We start from the raw sequence: 16,239 nt of genomic DNA, 5'->3' as shown, positions 1-16,239 counted from the left end.
AACCACCTCACCTGGTGCCTGAGGACCTGCGCTGCGCAGCCGGTGGCTCTGAAACCACTCGACAAAAAGCGCCGGGATCTTTTGTCGAAGCTGCAGGAGCAGAAGCAGAAAGGCTCTGCAAACAGCCGCAGGAACGGGGCCAGCGTCAGGCCCCCATCCCATCCTCACCGCTCCGGGATGATCAACCACCAGCTCACCAAAGAACTCCATCAACTATTTAAATAAATAAGCACGGAGTGAAGTCGGTGTTAAAACCGTCGCCTCTGAGCAGGATATTTATACCTTCCCCATCGATCGAACGACCTGGGCTTCCTGCCCAAATCAATGCCAGCACCCACGGGGCGAGGGGCAGCCCCTGGCAGACCTGGCAGTGAGGGCAGACAGGTAGGAGGTACGGGCAGGCGGGCAGCACCACCCCTGCCTGCTATTCCTGCAACACTGCAGCTGCCCGGAGCGGCTGCAGCTGCCAAAACCAGACACCCTCTTCCCTGCCCCAGAAACTCGCCGGGACAAACAGGATGCCAGAGACAATAGTTCATCTGAAAAAACGTGGAAAATGAGCGTGGGCTCCGACGCCTCGCAGCGGGGTGAGGTTTCCCAGCCGTGGGTGTCTTCCCAGGGCAGCGGCGTGAGCAGAACCCCCTTCTTTTTGCCAAGAAAAGTTGGATTAGATGATCCTTGAAGTCCTTTCCAGTTTTCTGATTCTTTATGAAAAGGACCAAGCTTGCAGACACAGCTGAGAGACAGGGGACAGGCTGAGCAAGCCCCCCCAAACCCAGATAGCCCCAGCGCTGCGAGCAGGGAAGCTCCAGAGCATCCAGGGAGGGAAAAGGAACCCGAGCAGCCAGGGGAAGGTGGCGAGGAACCTGGAAGCACCCAGGTCCGAGCGATTTTGGGTCATGGGCTTGCCCTGCCCCGGTTGCTCCGTCTCACTAATCTCCTCCTGGAAAACAAGCCACAAAACACCCACAAAAGCCGGGGTGCGGCCCAAGGCCCACGTCGCGCTGCAACTGGCAATTTGCTGAGGCAACGGCGGCGGCCCCATTGCCAGAGCGGTTCCCCCTCGGTCCCAAGAGCTGCCTCGCAGCACGTTTCACACCCGGTGAGAAGTTTGGGGGTGCTGCCAACCCCGAGGGGTTTGTGGTAGAGCTGCTTCCCTTGAGAGCTTTATTCAAGCACCGTCTCCCCATCGTGTGTGTGTGTGTGTGTGTGTGTGTCCCCTCCACTGCACCCCACAGGGATAAACCAGCTGCGTGGCAGCGTCCTAAAAACCTCCCCAGGGCTGTGCTCAGCCTCCCACCAGCAACCCGAGCCGGGCTGCCCCTCGTGGGGTTATTTTTAGTGTGTCCCCCCCGCCTCGGGACTATTTGGAGGGCTGGCAGGCGTCCCTGTGCCCGGCTCCTCGGGCAGGCAAAAGCCTTTCTGTGCCTTGTGCTGGCGAGGGGGGGCATGGAGCCCCTTCCCCACTGCTCCCCCAGGAAAACTGCCCCCCCCCTCCACTTTCTTTTCAGCAGGTGGGGACAGTTGGGGACAGCCTGGGGCAAGCAGCGTCCCGCTGCCCGTTCCCCCCCCCCCCCCCTCCAGGCTCCCCCGTGGGCTCAGCCCCTGGGTACGGGTGGGTTGGGGGGGGCAGTGCCCCAAGGCTGGGATCACCTGTGATGGCCCATAGTGGGGTACTGACCCCCCCCCCCGCAGCAGGGGCCAAATCCTGGATCAGGGATGTGCTTGCACCCACCGGTGGGACCCCACATTCCTAGGACCCCCCCCACCCCCCCCCCGCCTCCCCCTGCTCACCCCGGGGGGGTGTGTGTGACCCCAAGTTAAATATAGCAGAGGTTAGGGGTGGGGTGACCCCCCCCCCCGTCCCACTGCTGAGCCTTCTTCCCCTACTGGGACTTCCCTGAGCCCCTTAATTCGGGGTGGGGGGGGGTCCCCAATCCCTGTCCCAGCCGACTGCCCCCCCCCCCCCCCATCAGTCCTCTCCCAAAGACCTCTGTGTGGGAGGGGGGCACTGGGGGAACAGCCCCCCATGGTCACACATGTGTCCCCCCCTGTTCCCCCACTGCCTCCGTGCAGCACACTGGGGTGCAGGATCCCCCCCCCCTCGGGGGACACCCTCCCTCTTTCCCCTTGTGCTGCGGGGGGGGCCCTGAGCCCGGGGTGCAGGGGGACAAGGCTGTGGGTGCGGGGAGGAGTCGGGGTGCGGGGCTGGGGGGGCCGGGGCGGAGCGGGCCGGGGGGGGGCGGTCACGGCAGCGGCGGGGTCGGGAGGGGGGGCCAGGGGTGGCGGAGTTATGGAGCCCGCGGGGCCGGTACGGCCGGGACGGGACCGGGACCGGAGCTCCGCAGCCCCCCCGGGAACTTCGTGCAGCTGCGGCGGGACGGGGGGAGCGGGGAAAAATGGGGGGGGACGAGACGGGAGGAAAAACAAGGGCGTAAAGAACATGGCGGGGGGGGGGGAACGAGGGAAAAATCCACGGGATAAACACGGGGGGAAAACGGGAGGGTGATGGGGATAAATGGGGGGGGAACGGGGGGAAATGGGAGGGGAGGGGGCTGGTGGTGGGAGGAGGGGGACGGGGGGGGGGCCATGGTGAAATGGGGGGAGATGGGGGACGGGGAGTGGGGGGAGAAATGGGGTAACGGATCTGGGGGGGAATGGGGAGGAACGGGGTGGGGGGGGCAGGACAGGGAGCAGGAGAACGGGACAGGGGAGCAAAGAGGGTCCCCAGAATCCAGACCTTGGAGGGGGGGGGTGCAGGATGGGCTGGGGGTGGCCGGACCCTCGCGGGGCTGAGCCCCTCGGCCCACGTCCCCCCTCCCCCAGGAGCCCTCCCTGTACACCGTGAAGGCGCTGCTCATCCTGGACAGCCTCGGGCAGCGCCTCCTGGCCAAGGTGAAGCCCCCCCCCCGCTTCCCCCCCCCCTCCTGCCTCAGTTTCCCCAGAGGATGCTGCCCAGGTCCCCCAGCCCCCCAACCTCAGGCATCTCCCTGCTGCCAAGCTGAGGGGTCTTGGGGGGCTGAGAGGGGGGGGCTGGTGTGGGTTTGGGGGTCTTAGCACACACTTGCCCCCCCCCCGACCCCCCCAGTACTACGACAGCACCTTCCCCACGGCCAAGGAGCAGGCGGCCTTCGAGAGGAGCATCTTCCTCCAGACCCACCGGGCGGGTGGTGAGTTTAGGGGGCGGCGGGGGGGGGGTCCCTCTCAGGAGCTTTTGCAATCACGGGGTGGGTGGGGGGGACACACAGTTGTAAAAAAATTGAATGCTGGGGTCCTGGGGGGGCCTCTAACGCCGTCCCGTGTCCCCCGCGTAGGTGAGGTGGCCTGTCTGGAAGGACTCACCGTCCTCTGCCGGAGCAGCGTCGACCTTTTCTTCTACGTGGTGGGGGGCTGCCAGGAGAATGAGGTACGTGGAGGGGGGGGGGGAATCCCCGGGGACCCCCGTGGCCTCGCTGACACCCCCCAGTTCTCCCGCAGCTGATGCTGTCGGCCGTGCTCGCCTGCCTCCTCGACACCCTCGGCCACCTCCTGCGGTGAGTCCCCGGCCTCGAGTGGGGAAACTGAGGCAGGGCAGCAGTTTGTGTGAGCCTGGATGAAATCCCTGTCCCCTAAAACCCCGGCTGGGAGAGAGGGGGGGGGTCGGTGCTCCTTTAGGGTAGTGGGGAGGGGTTGTCCGGGTCCCAGCACCTCCCACAGGACCCCAGGCCGTGACCAGGAGCGGGTGCAGCGACTCTCCCACCCGCTCGCCCGCAGGAGGGAGGTGGAGAAGCGCTGGCTGCTGGACAACATGGAGGGGACATTCCTGGTGGTGGATGAGATCGTGGATGGGGGGTGAGCTCCTGCTTGGGGCAGGCGGCGGGGGGGACACAAGCAGCCCGCAGCACTGGGGATTGCAGGGACAGGGGGTGGCAGCGTCCCCCTGGGTGCTGGGAGGGGGCTGACCCCATCTCTGGCCCCGTCTCTGGGTGCCAAGGGGCAGCTGGGCACCCCGGGTTGCTGCGGCTCTTCCTCGGGGCTTTGCACGGAGGGAGGGAAACTGAGGCACGGGGCGGCGGCGGCGCTGCCCGGGGGGGTGCGGGAGGGAGCCATGGCGGCGGGGGCATCCCGGTGGGATCGGCACAGCCCCGCGCTGCCCCGCAGGGTGATCCTGGAGAGCGACCCTCAGCAAGTGATCCAGCGCCTGAGCCTGAGGGTGAGCGCGGCCATTCCGCTCCGTGGCCTTCCTCCACCCTCCTCTGCCTCTCCTCACCCTCCTCATCCTCTCCTTCACCCCCTCCCTCCCCAGGCCCCGGAGCCGGCAGCCTACGGCTTCGTCCTCTTCGACTACCTGGCGGGTGGCTCGGAGCGGAGGGACCCCGGTGGCCACGAGTAGGCGGCACCGAGGAGGTGTGAACCCTTCCCTGTGCCCGGGGGGGGTCAGGCCGGGGTGGGCAGGGATTGGGGTCGGGGTCTGGCCGCTGCCGGAAAGTTCCCAACCGCGGCAGCCTCGTGGGCGACGGGCACCGCGCAGGATGGGTGCTGAGGGGCTGCTCCCTGTGTCGGGGTGTCCCCTTCACCCCGTCACCCCGCTCCTGACCCCCGTTCCCTCCCCCAGGTTGATGCCAACCCTCTGTCCCAGCGGAGCGCGTCTCAGGTAAGCGCTTCGTTAGCCTCGCTAACGAGGGGGTGGGTTGCACAGTTTTACCCAGCGGGAAGGGGGGGCGCAGCCCGTGTCCCACGCCCATTGTCACCCCAGCAGAGGGTCCCACGCACCCCTAATTGCTCAGCACGGGGTGTAACCCCCCCCCTCCTTCCCCACCCAAAGGAACCCAGGTGTCCAGCTGGGAAGGGCACCCCAAGGTCAGCCTGGCCCCCCCACCCCATCCCTGGGGTCTCATGCCAGGTGCTGCAGCCCACCAAGGAGCACATCGAGCTGCTGACGTGACAGCCCTGGGGTGTCCCCTCGGAGGGGCTGCTTGGAAAGGTGGGACCCCAGAATCGGGGGGACACCGGGCAGCTGGACACATGGACCTCCCCCACTCCACACCCCCCACCCCAGCCTGGATCCCTGGGCCGGTTCCTCCTCGACTGCACCCCCCACCTCCAGAGGCCCCCTCCCAGGTCTGGGATCCACCCCCGGAATTAATAATGTCAAGGGAAAAATTAAACACTAATGAAGGAGAATTGATTCGCCGTTCCCGCTCGCTCCCGGCCGAAACTGGCCATAAATAAAGTTTTCCTCCCCAGTCTGGTGTCCGCTCTCCTTCAGCTGTGGCGGGGTAGTGGGTGCCCGTGGGTAGAGGCCGGGCTTTGGGGTTTTTTTTCGCTTTTTGGTGTGTTTTCTTTGGGGGAAAAGGCGACATTTATGGGGTTTTCTGTTAAATCCCACTCTCTACCGGTTCATAATTTTAACCCACCACAGATCAACAGGGTGGGCACAGGGTGGCCTGGGGCTGGCAGGAGGCTACGGGACCCCACCGTGGCTCTGAGGGTGGGGGCAAAGAGCAGAGGACCCCCCCCCCGGAATGCTGCCCACCCGTGGGTGCCCGTGCACGGGGTGGCTGTGGTGGTTGCACCCACGGGTGGGCACAGTCTGCCCTGCACCTGCCTAGGGACCCCCCCACCTTGGCATCACCCCCTTCCCAGGAGCCCCCCAGCCTACAGACCCCCCCATCCTGAGATCAGCACCTTCCTGGGAGACCCCCAACCTAGGGAACCCCAGCCTGGGGACACCCCCCCCTTGGCATCACCCCCTTCCCGGGAGCCCCCCAGCCTACAGACCCCCCCGCCCCTCCACCGCCCCTTGCCCGCCGCGCCCTGGCGCAGCCACGGCTATATTTGCATATCCCCGCCCCCCACGCCAAGCGTACCCCCTTATATGGTGCTCGGTCACGCCTCCTGCCCGCCCCGCATGCCCCGCCCCTCCCCGCACTGCGCATTCGCGATCCTGCAGCGCCACCTGCCGGCGGGCGGCGGGGCCGGGGGGGGGGGGGGAACGCGGGACCCCCCGGAGCGGAGCCTCCGCCCTGAGACCCCCCACCTCGGGACCCCCCCGGTCCCTCCTCCCTAAACCCTCCCATCATAGCCCGCACCCCCCCGCCCCGCTTTGGGATCCCCCAAATCCCCCGGATCGCCCCACTTGGGGACCCCCAAGTTCTAGGGAATATACCCCCCTCCCCCCCCCGGGACCCCCCTCCCTCCGCTGTGGGTCGCCCCCGTGACACCCCCCCCCAATGCACCCCTCTCCCCCCCCCCAACAAACCCCCTCCCCACCTGCTCCAGCCCCTCACCCCGCACCCCCCCTGGACCCCAAAGATGCGCGTGTGTGCCCCCCCCCTCCCCTCCAAAACACCAGTGACCCCCCACCCAAAGTTTTCCTCTACCCGGCCCAGCTGCGGGGGCTCCCCCGATCCCGGGGGGCAGTTGGGGGGGGATGTTGGGGGGGGGCGGCGCCCCGGGCAGACGTTGATGGATGGTCCCCGGGCAGGGAGAGCAGCTGGCAGAGCCACCCGCAACCCCCGGGGGGGGCCCCAGATGTCCCCGCAGCCGGGACCCCCCCCTACAACCCCCAGCACTTCTTTGTGCCCCCCCCCGCGGCCGCCTGCCCGGCCCTGGGTCCCCAAAGCCCCTTTGCTCCCCACGCCCCCCCCCTCCGCGATGGCACCAAAGGGCAGTGTCTGGCGGGACGCCCCCCCCCCCCCCCCCGCCTCTTCTCCCCCAAACTGGGGGCGGTGGGGGGCCAGGGGGGGCGGGCAGGTGGTTAGTTTCTCACCCTGGGGACCCTCAGTCCCAGGGACCCCCCCCAACCCAGGGGCGCCCCAAAATCCACCCTGAGTCTCGTCTGGTCCGGGATGGAAGGGGGGGGGGGGCCTGCCCCATCATGGCGGGGGGCTGTGTGTGTGCCCCCCCCAGCTGCCCCTTGGGGAAGGGACCCCGGGTCCCCCCTCCCTTCCCATCCCGGGCAGCGCGGGAACAGAGAACAAAGAGGAGGAGGAGGAGGAGCGCGAAGGCCCCGCGGTCCCCGGCCATGACAGCTGGTGCCCCCCAAGTGACACGGGGACAAAGGCGTCGCCGCAGGCCCTGGGACAAAGGGGCTTCACCCCCCGGGGACTGCGGGGCTGGGGGGGCCCGAACTGGGGACAGGACTCACGGGGACCGGCCGGACCAGGGGGCTTCCCCGGGAGAGCCAGGGCTGGGGGCCACCAGCCCCACGTCCCCGCTAGCCGGACCCAGCCGCGCGCCACCCCCAGACCCCACGGCCGCGAGACCCCGAAATCCTGGCGGGTTGTCCCTGTGCCACCCTGCACCCCAAAACCCGGCCAGTCTGGGTCCACGACACCCCCGAACAGTGTCACCCCCCAAACCCCCATCACCCCCAAACCATGTCACCCTCAACCCCCCGTCACCCCCAAACCATGTCACCCCCCAAACCCCTGTCACCTCTGAACAATGTCACCCCCGACCCCCTGTCACCCCCAAACCATGTCACCCCCCAAACCCCTGTCACCTCTGAACAATGTCACCCCCGACCCCCTGTCACCCCCAAACCATGTCACCCTCAAACCCCTGACACCCCTGAACCCCTGTCACCTCTGAACAATGTCACCCCCAAACCCCCATCACCCCTGAACCATGTCACCCCCAAACCCCCATCACCCCCGAACCATGTCACCTTCAACCCCCCGTCACCCCCAAACCATGTCACCCCCCAAACCCCTGACGCCCCCGAACCCCTGTCACCTCTGAACCATGTCACCCCCAAACCCCCATCACCCCTAAACCATGTCACCCCCAAACCCCTGACACCCCCAAACCGTGTCCCCTCCAAACCCCCATCACCCCCGAACCGTGTTACCCCCAAACCATGTCACCCCCAAACCCCTGACACCCCCGAACCCGTCACCTCTGAACAATGTCACCCCCCAAACCCCCATCACCCCCAAACCGTGTCACCCCCAAACCCCTGTCACCCCCAAACCGTGTCACCCCCAAACCCCTGTCCCCCTTGACCCGTCCCCACCCCAGCTGGGACCCCGAGTCCCTGGGGGCAGATGATGGCGATGTCCGGGGGGGTGCGGGGTATCGGGGACGGGGTGCGTGGGGGGACGCAGCCATGTTGGGGGTGCGGGGGGTGCCGGGAAGGGGATTCATTAACCGGGGGCCGGGGGGGGGGAGAGGTGGTTCCAGCGGCCGCCTTGATTGATGGCCCGGCCTCCATCTTGTCAGCCGGGTTTTGTCTCCCGGCCGGGGGGGAGGAAAGGAAGAGAAAGGGAAAAATAGACCCCGGGGCGGGGGGGTGCAGCAGGGGTTGGGGTGCCGAGGGGGGGGCCCCTCCTCGCCTGTCCCCGGGCTGTCGCGGTGATGGATGGCCCGGCCGGGGGTGGCTGCCCCGCTGCAGCATCCTCACGGCAGGGGGGGGGGGGGGGGTGTATGTGTGTACGGGGCTGGTGACCCCCCCTTCTCTGGGGTTGGGGGGCCCGGGGAGCCCCCAGAGACCAGTTTGGGGCTGGATTGCACACAACGAGCCCCCATTGCCCTCCCCCCAAAAAAAAAACCCCACTCTGGCTGAGTCCCCCCCCAAGCTCATCCCACCCATGGGTGCTGCCAGACAGGGGGGGTGACTGCACACAGAGCCCCCCCACACTTATCCAGCCCAAATCGCTCCCCCCAAAAAAATAAACCACGAAGCTTTTTCCCCTCTCTGGGTGCCTCGACTCCCCCCTTCTTTCTGTTTTCACCCCCTGCCACGGCTCGGGAGGATCCCCCCAGCACCCGGGACCCCCGAGGCAGCTCTGGGGAGGGGGGGGGGGGAAACCAGCGCTCCCCCCCCCCAAGCCCCGGGTGATCCATTTGTCCCCGGGTGCGCTGGGGCATCTGTCGCCCCCGTTCCGTATTATTTTAACGAGGAAATTTCGAGCCCATTAAGCAGCTGCAGCGTCTGCCCGCAGGAAAGCGCAGGCAGAATCGAGGGGGGGTGTGGGGGGGTGTCAGGCAGGAGGTGCCAGCACCCCCTACACCCCCCCCCCCGGAGATCTTCTCCCTAAAAATGGGCTGGAAGGGGCGAGGAGGGGGGACGGATGGAGGGATGCAGGGCACAGGCAAAAGCACCGGCTGGCGCAGGGACAGTGATGGGGACAGTTGGGGACATCGTGAGGGGCAGAAGGGATTGGGGGGGGGGGATTTTTGGCCCCCCCCCCCGCGCCGGCTCTCTGCTGCGCTTCGCAGCTAATTGAGTGAAATGGCTGTCGGGGCTGTAATTAAGGGGGAGCGCGGTGCTGGGGCGGCCTCACACAGATGGAAGGGCCCTTAATTGGTAATTAAATTCCTCCCTGGCAGGTGAGATGAAGCAGCAGCCGGGGCCCCACAAGGCCGCTGGCAGCCGGCCCCCCCCCCCCCGCCCCGAGCTGCTAAGGGGGAAGGGGGGGGGGGGGCAGAGCCGATCCCTGGCCCCATCGGAAATTGGGGGGCACACACACAGCCAGAGGGGGGGCCGCTGGGAGCCCCCAAACCAGCCTCATCCCTTTGTCTGTTGATTTCTGGAGGAAACCCAGCCCGGAGCCCCCCCCCACCCCAGGGCTGTGGTGTCCCCCCCCCCCATCGCCTGCGGTACATCAGTCACCCCGTGTGGGGCACAGGGACCCCCCCCCCCCGGCATTTTGGGGGGTGTCCTTGCCTGGGATCGAGTCCCCTCTGTCCACATCACTCCCCCCATCCCCAAGGGACACGGGGTGCACACGGGGGGGGGGGGGACGGGACTGGAACCCCACACAAGAGCCTGCTGACCCCCCCCAAGCCAGGAGGGGGGTAATTTTATTTTTCTGTCATTAATGTCGGAGATAATGGGAACAGCAATCAGCGGCGCTGGCCGATATTTCATGGGTGATGGGACGGGGGGGGGCACGGGGCCCCGAGACAGCGACATCAATAACGGCGTCGCGCCCCCGCCCTAACGAAGCGATGTGTGTGTGGGGGGGCACCGCCGGGGTCCCCCCACCCTACTGCCGACTCATTTAATTCCCCATTAAAGCCCCCGCGGTGCTGCCAGCCCCCCCCCTCCCCTCCCCAACCCTGACCTGGGGGGGGGGGGCAACGGCCTCTGCCCCCAGCCCTGGCCAGGCCACCGTGACCCGCGGGGCTGGTGAGGGACGGGGGGGGCCGCTGGGGTCAGGGGTTGGGGGGCAGCCCCGCGGCGGGGGGATGTTAGTTCCAGTGCATAAAGGGGGTTTTATGGCCAGGACCCCCCCCCTGCCCCCCCGTGGCAGATGCCTTCCCCAGCGCTCGCTATGGAGACAATGGTGACCCCGCGGGTGCACCCGCTCCCCCCCGCGAGTCCCGGCGCTGAGCTCCCTCCGCCCTGGCAGGATGGGGACCCCCCCCCCGGCCCCCCAACTCCATCCCCAGGCAGCTCGGATTTAGAGACACCGTTTAATTTGCCCGTTAATCACCGTTAGCCGGTAACGAGGGGCGCCCCGAAGCCTGGGTGACTCCCTGTGACCTTCACCCACGTGTGTGTGTGTGTGTGTGTGTGTCCCCCGCGGTGGTGGCCGCCCCCACCCAGCACAGCTGCCACGATGGGGGGGGGGGGCTGCACCCCAGGATCTGCCCCCCACAGGGAACCACAGGAGGGGGGTCCAGGGCCCCACAGCCGGTGGGGACAGGCCCCCCCCCTTCCCCAGCCCCACGTCTGGCTCGGGTGCTGACTGCTAAAATCCCCTGTGCCCCCCCCCAGCCCCACAAGTGGGTCCTATGGGGTCAGGATGCTCCAGACTCCACCCCACCCCCCCCCCAGCCGCACCCCAGAGGCAATGAGACCCCCCAGGCCCTACTGGGGGACCCCCCCCCTGCCCCACAGAGCACCCAGCCCTCGGAGGGGGGGGGGGGCGGGCTGACCCACAGCAGAGACCAATGAGCAGCTGGAAGGTGGCGGGGGGGGGGGGGGGGGGGGGGGGGGGACGGGGACGGGACGACACACACAAAAGCAGCACAGCAACCAAGGGGTGGATGGGGGTGTGGCCAATGCGTGACGTGTAGGGGTGTGTCAGGCCCCTCCCAGAAGATGCTGAGTGAGGGGGGGGGCCCTCCAGCCCCGCCCAGCCCAGTATGTCCCAGTAGAGCCCAGTATGGCCGCGGTGGGGGGGGGGGCGGGCTTTGCCCCCCCACCAGCTGATGGGAAGGGATGGGGGTGGCGGTGCCTGGGGGTGGTGTGTGTGTGTGAGGGGGGGGGAGGAGTGTGTTTGATTAATGGGGGCCATCGCTCACTGTCCGGCGGGGGCGGGGGGCCCCCCCCCTCAGCGCGGCGATAACGAGCGGCAGGAATAATGAGCGGTGTCACTCCACTTTTCATCGTGATGGAAAGTCATTACAGGCGTCACCGGCGGCGACAACCGGCCATGAATCAACTGCTCTGCTATGAAATTAAAATCGAATCGCCCACCCCCCTCCTTCGCCACCCCACCGTGGCCCCCACTCCCCCCCCCCCCTCAGCAAGCAGAGAGCACCCCCCCGCCCCTCCCCACCCACCAAGGGCTACCCCAAGGACAGGGCACAGGGGTCCCACATCCCTGGGGTCACCCCAGGGCCCACCCCCCAGGGCCTGATGCACAGGAGGGGATGTAGGGGCTCCCCCCCCCCCCCCCCAGCCAAAGTCCAAATCGATGGGTGGGGGAAGCGCTTCGGCTTTATTCAGCAACATCCACACCCTCCCCACCTCAAGCGAGGCCACGGCCACGTTACCAGCACCCCAGGGCTGTAAATGAGGGGGGACGTGTGGGGAGCAGGACCCCCACCCTGCCCCTCTCTCTGTGGGTGCCTGTCCCGGGGCTGGGGGGGGGGCTCACAGCGAGACACCCATCAAGTTCACCGGCCGCCCGCTGTAGCGCTTGGAGACGTCAGCCTCGATCTGCAAGACAGAGCCGGGGAGTGGGGGGGTGTGTTGGGGGGGTGTAGGGGGCTAAAAGTGTGTGTGGGGAGGCCTGCGGGGTTCACACCCCCCCCCCACCTTCCCTCACCAATTTCTGGAGCTCCTTTGTCTTCTCCAGCAGCCGGTCGAGTTTGGGCTCCAAGGTGCCCTGTTCCGCCAGGGCCTCCCGACGCTTCTGGCTCAGCGTCTCCTTCTTGGCCAGCAGCAGCTCCGCCTGCTTCAGCTTCTGCTGCAGCAGCTCGCTCACGCGGTCCACGTACCTGTGTGGGGAGAGCCGAGCCCCCCATCACCCCCATCGCCCCCCCAGGTGCCCACTCCCACCCAAGACACCTCCATCTCCCGCTCCAGATCCACCCTGCAGAGCCCCATGGTCCCCCCTCAAGCCCTTGACCCCCTGGCTTGTTGGTTTGGGTTTTTTTACCCCCCCCCAAGCAAGAGGACAGGAGAATCAGGCCCCAAATCACCCCCATCGCCCCCCCAGGTGCCCACTCCCACCCAAGACACCTCCATCTCCCGCTCCAGCTCCACCCTGCAGAGCCCCATGGTCCCCCCTCAAGCCCTTGACCCCCTGGTTGGTTTTTTTTTTGTTTGGTTGGTTTGGGGTTTTTTTTCTACCCCCCCCCCAAAGCGAGAGGACCTGGGGGAGGCGAGGATCATGAAGAGGTGCTGCATGCTGCGGGTGCAGAGCTGGTCCAACAGAGCCCGGGTGGTGGCCAGGAGGGAGCCCACGTGAGCGCTGGTCTGGCCCTGCAGCACAGCGGGGGCCAGCTGGAACTGGCTCACGGCCACGATATCGGCCTCCTCCTCCATCTCCACCAGCCGCTGGGACAGGAACAGCTCCAGCTGTGGGGACAGAGCCCGGGGACACTCACCTCTGCGGTGGGATGGCAGCAGGGCTGCCCCTGCCCCGGTGTTGCTGCGCTGTCCTCACCTCCATGAGCTCGTCGATGAACTGGCTGCGGGTCTCGGTGTTTTCCAGGAGCGTCAGGGCGTCGGAGCCACAGGCCACCCCCTCGGGCACTGGGGGATGAGCCAGGGGTGAGTGGGGCAGGGAAGGGATCTCCACCTTCCCCCCCACCCCAACTCATGCCGTGCAGGGTGCTCAGCATCACCCCATGGCACTGTTCTGTGGAGATCCACCCCCCGTCGTGCCCAGGCAGGGTGCTCAGGGTCCCTGCAGGCAGGGAAGGGGGAGGAAGGGCAGGGTGGGCGCTGCCTGCTGCCCCCTGGGACCCCCTGTGTCCCTTTTCAGCAGTGCTCACCCTCGGTGCCAGCCTCCAGCACCGTGATCTGCACCTCCTCGCTTTCCCCGTCTCCCCAGTCAATACCATCACCCTGCTGCAAAAGAACAGGCACCCTGTGAGACAGGGGGGGGCCCGGGACGCCCCTCAAGATACCCAGCCCAGCCCTGGAGCAGGGCCAGACCCCAAGAACCACACAACCAGGGGTCCCACACCTGGGGAGCGGGCTCCAGCGTGATCCCCCAGTCGATCTCCTCGCCCTGGGCCACCCCATCGCCAGCGGCACCATCACCCACACTGCTTGGCTCCAGCGTGAAGTCTCCCCAGTCGATCTGTGGGGAGAAGGACAAGAGACCCCCCCTCTGAAACACCGGGGGACAAAGAGCCTAACCCGATACAGGGCAGAGCCAGCTGGGGCTCTCCCCAGCACCGCAGCTCGGCCCCGGCTGGGCGGGACATACCGTGTCCTCCTTGGGCGGCTCCGGCACCTCCTCCACCCGCGGGCGCTCCACGCGCAGCGGCTGCAGCCCCGTCCTCCACTCGTACACGGTCGTGTTCCCTCTCTTCCCCACGTACCGCAGCAGAGGCACCACCAGCTCCGTGGAGCTGGCAGCCAGCGCAGGGACATCAGTGCCCAAGGCGCAAAGTGGGGGGATCCTCCCAGCACCCCCCTGCCTGCCCTAGAATCCCTCTGGGAGAGCCCCAGAGCCTGGGAGCAGCTGCCAGCCCAACCCGCTGTCCCTGCAGGTGGGGAAAGGGGATGTGGGGGTCCCCTCCTGCTCACCTCTCGCACACGAACTCCACGCAGGCCTGGTACAGCTCGATGGCTTCGGAGAGCGCGCTGGCTCCCGCCCCGATCTCGGAGAGCAGCGATGGCAGGTCCTTCACCAAGGCCAGCAGCTCCTGGCGCACGTTGTCACCCTGGGGACAGAGCAGGGATGTGTCCGGGCACGGAGACAGGCAGCCAAAGCACCCCCGGGGTGGCTTCACCCTCTACTTGAGGAGCTTCATGTGGGCAGGAAGGGGGTGGAGGACTGAGGGGTCATGTACAACCCCCCCCCAGCTCCTCCCATAGGTAAGGTGGCACCACGGGGACATCGTATGTGACACGTGGTCACAGCTTGAGCCCCAGTGAGGCCAAACGCAGGGTCTGGGGGCTGCTTTGGGAGGCAGGGGGCACAGAGGGAAGGCCTCCGCCGCGGGGCCGGCCGCAGGGACTCACGGTGATGCCGTACTGCTTGCAGGAGGCGAAGAAGCGCTCCCGCAGCTCGGCCGCCCCCAGCTGACACTCGTCCTCACGGCGAGCAAAGTCCTGCTGGGCCTGCTGGCACCGGCTGATCTGCTTCCGCAGCGAGGGGATCTCGTAGCTGATGCTGCGCACCAGGAGGCTGGCGAGCTCGGCTGCAGGGGGAGGTAAGGGGGGTGCCGAGAGGCCGTGCCAGCCACCCATGAGGTTCTCGGGGTGCCCCCGCCAGGGCCCTCACCCCCGCGGGACTTGGCAGCTCAATCACGTCCTGCCCCTTTCTCTGCCCACCCCATCCCTCATCCCACCAACAGCCCCCGGGGTCTCTCTGGAGCCGCCTTACCCAGGTAAGTGTTCTCCTTCTCGTAGAGGGACACGATCTCCTGCCAGTCCTGGGGAGGGACGAGGAAGCCGAGGGTGGAGGAGGCTGCGAACACGCTGGCTGCCACCAGCCACACGTCCCCAGGCCTGTGCTCACCTTCATGCGCTGGGACGAGTAGCGTCCAAAAAGGTTCTTGGTGGAGGCTTCAGTGCCCTTGAGGATCTCCACTATCCTCAGGCAGTGGAAATAGTGCAGGTCTGCGTCGGAGGGAGGGACACAGTCACCGGGATGTCTGCTGGGTGCCACCCTCTCCCACCTCAGCCCGGGGACTGCGTGTCTCACAAGGGGCTGTGCCACCGACTCCCCATCTCCTCCTCAGCTGGGGGGAGGCTGCCATAACCAAACCCTCGGGAACAGGCTCCTGGTGCGACACCGGCCCCGGCCGCCCGTGTCCCAGCTCTCCTGGGACACCCCCAGGCTCCACTCACAGGCCCCCGCGAGCAGCTGCTTTATCTCCTCGTTCTCGGGCATGTCTTGGATGGCCGCGTTGATCTTCTCGCGCACCGCCAGCACCTGGCTCTGCCATTTCAGGTTACAGTGTCTCCTGTCCACCAGCCAGTCTGCGAGGCAGGGGAACGGGGGGTCAGCGGGGAGAGGGACCCTGGGGCAGGGGCACCAGCGGGGCTGGGAAGGGCTGGAGAGGAAAGGGGGTGGGTGTGTGTGTGGGGTGTCACCCCGCTGCTGTCTGGACTGGGACAACCCAACGTGGCACCAAGGTGGGCAGCGCTGGGGCCACGAGCTGCCACACGACGGGGTGACAAACCCTCCCGTGGAAGAGGGACACGAGCGAGCGGTGTCAGCCCGCCCCCGCCCGCCGGGGAGACCCGGCACCGCCGCCAACCCCCCCAACAAGCCCACCCCGGGGTGGTCCCACACGGGGGAGGCCGGGCCGGGGCTGCCGTACCCAGGAGCTTGCCGGTCTGGATGTCGATGGGCACGTTCTGGTAGTCCTGGGGAGAGACCTGAGGGGAGGCGAGGGGCGGCGGGACGCGGCCGGGCCTGGCGGAGCCCACACGGGGCCTGGGCCGCGGCCTGTCCCCGCCTTACTCCAGCGCCCGGGCCCGGCCTATCCCCGCTGCCCCGGGCCCTCCCCGGCTCCCCCCGCCCGTTCCGTTCCGTTCCGTTCCCGCAGGCCCCAGCCCGGGCCGCCCCCCCACCTGCATTCCGCCCGCCGCCGCTCCGCTTCCGCTTTCCCCCGCCCAATCCCCGCGCCCCGCCCCGCCCCAGCCAATCCCCGGGCACGGCCTCCGCAGTTTAACCAATCAAAACTCGCTCTATCCAACGGGCCCCGCCCTTCTACCAATCATAAGGGAGCTACTCCGAGACGGGACGGCGTGTCGGCATTCCGATTGGCTAGGAGGCAGCGGGGGGAGGGGGCACAGCCGACCAATCGGAACGAGTTGATCGGGTACGGAGGGGGGGGCCGCCGCGCACGCATGCGCAGTGCGGCGGATCCCCGGGCGGGTCCCGGCTC

The 16,239-nt window shown here is 67.6% G+C and overlaps 2 protein-coding genes across 8 annotated transcripts; one reads left to right on the top strand and one right to left on the bottom strand.

Annotated features, from left to right (window-relative positions):
- Nucleotides 1-2,272: 2,272 nt before the first annotated feature.
- COPZ2 (COPI coat complex subunit zeta 2) lies at nucleotides 2,273-5,214 on the top strand. 5 transcript variants are annotated; one of them, XM_074926810.1, is made up of 10 exons: nucleotides 2,273-2,311; nucleotides 2,827-2,895; nucleotides 3,089-3,170; nucleotides 3,315-3,406; nucleotides 3,478-3,533; nucleotides 3,754-3,831; nucleotides 4,141-4,192; nucleotides 4,286-4,386; nucleotides 4,595-4,633; nucleotides 4,883-5,214. In XM_074926810.1, the coding sequence occupies exons 1-8, from the start codon at nucleotides 2,294-2,296 to the stop codon at nucleotides 4,370-4,372; spliced, it is 534 nt and encodes a 177-aa protein (XP_074782911.1). In that variant the 5' UTR covers nucleotides 2,273-2,293; the 3' UTR covers nucleotides 4,373-4,386; nucleotides 4,595-4,633; nucleotides 4,883-5,214. The 5 variants fall into 5 exon arrangements, with proteins under 5 accessions (XP_074782911.1, XP_074782912.1, XP_074782915.1 ...); XM_074926811.1 differs by having other exon boundaries at nucleotides 4,805-5,214; XM_074926814.1 differs by lacking the exon at nucleotides 3,754-3,831.
- A 6,424-nt stretch (nucleotides 5,215-11,638) lies between these two features.
- CDK5RAP3 (CDK5 regulatory subunit associated protein 3) lies at nucleotides 11,639-15,968 on the bottom strand. 3 transcript variants are annotated; one of them, XM_074926645.1, is made up of 14 exons: nucleotides 15,923-15,968; nucleotides 15,670-15,715; nucleotides 15,194-15,325; nucleotides 14,862-14,962; nucleotides 14,727-14,775; nucleotides 14,363-14,541; nucleotides 13,925-14,061; nucleotides 13,602-13,746; nucleotides 13,356-13,472; nucleotides 13,162-13,237; nucleotides 12,831-12,919; nucleotides 12,537-12,742; nucleotides 11,988-12,159; nucleotides 11,639-11,878 (listed from the first exon to the last, which is right to left on the bottom strand). In XM_074926645.1, exons 1-14 carry the CDS (start codon nucleotides 15,926-15,928, stop codon nucleotides 11,813-11,815), a joined length of 1,521 nt encoding a protein of 506 aa, XP_074782746.1. In that variant the 5' UTR covers nucleotides 15,929-15,968; the 3' UTR covers nucleotides 11,639-11,812. The 3 variants fall into 3 exon arrangements, with proteins under 3 accessions (XP_074782746.1, XP_074782747.1, XP_074782749.1); XM_074926646.1 differs by having other exon boundaries at nucleotides 13,162-13,234; XM_074926648.1 differs by lacking the exon at nucleotides 15,670-15,715 and having other exon boundaries at nucleotides 15,923-15,967.
- Between the last annotated feature and the right edge of the window lie 271 nt (nucleotides 15,969-16,239).

This window comes from Athene noctua, chromosome 25, assembly GCF_965140245.1.
Source record: "Athene noctua chromosome 25, bAthNoc1.hap1.1, whole genome shotgun sequence".
Lineage (NCBI taxonomy): Eukaryota > Metazoa > Chordata > Aves > Strigiformes > Strigidae > Athene > Athene noctua.
This window is presented reverse-complemented; position numbering and strand designations above follow the sequence as displayed.

Excerpts from the sequence above, each read along its gene's own strand:
- COPZ2 (XM_074926810.1), top strand. Across the intron at positions 2,896-3,088 it reads GGCAGCGCCTCCTGGCCAAG|TACTACGACAGCACCTTCCC; the intron begins GTGAAGCCCCCC and ends CGACCCCCCCAG. Across the intron at positions 3,832-4,140 it reads GATGAGATCGTGGATGGGGG|GGTGATCCTGGAGAGCGACC; the intron begins GTGAGCTCCTGC and ends GCTGCCCCGCAG.
- CDK5RAP3 (XM_074926645.1), bottom strand. Across the intron at positions 14,963-15,193 it reads GCAGCTGCTCGCGGGGGCCT|ACCTGCACTATTTCCACTGC; the intron begins GTGAGTGGAGCC and ends CCTCCGACGCAG. Across the intron at positions 14,062-14,362 it reads GCAAGCAGTACGGCATCACC|GGTGACAACGTGCGCCAGGA; the intron begins GTGAGTCCCTGC and ends CTCTGTCCCCAG.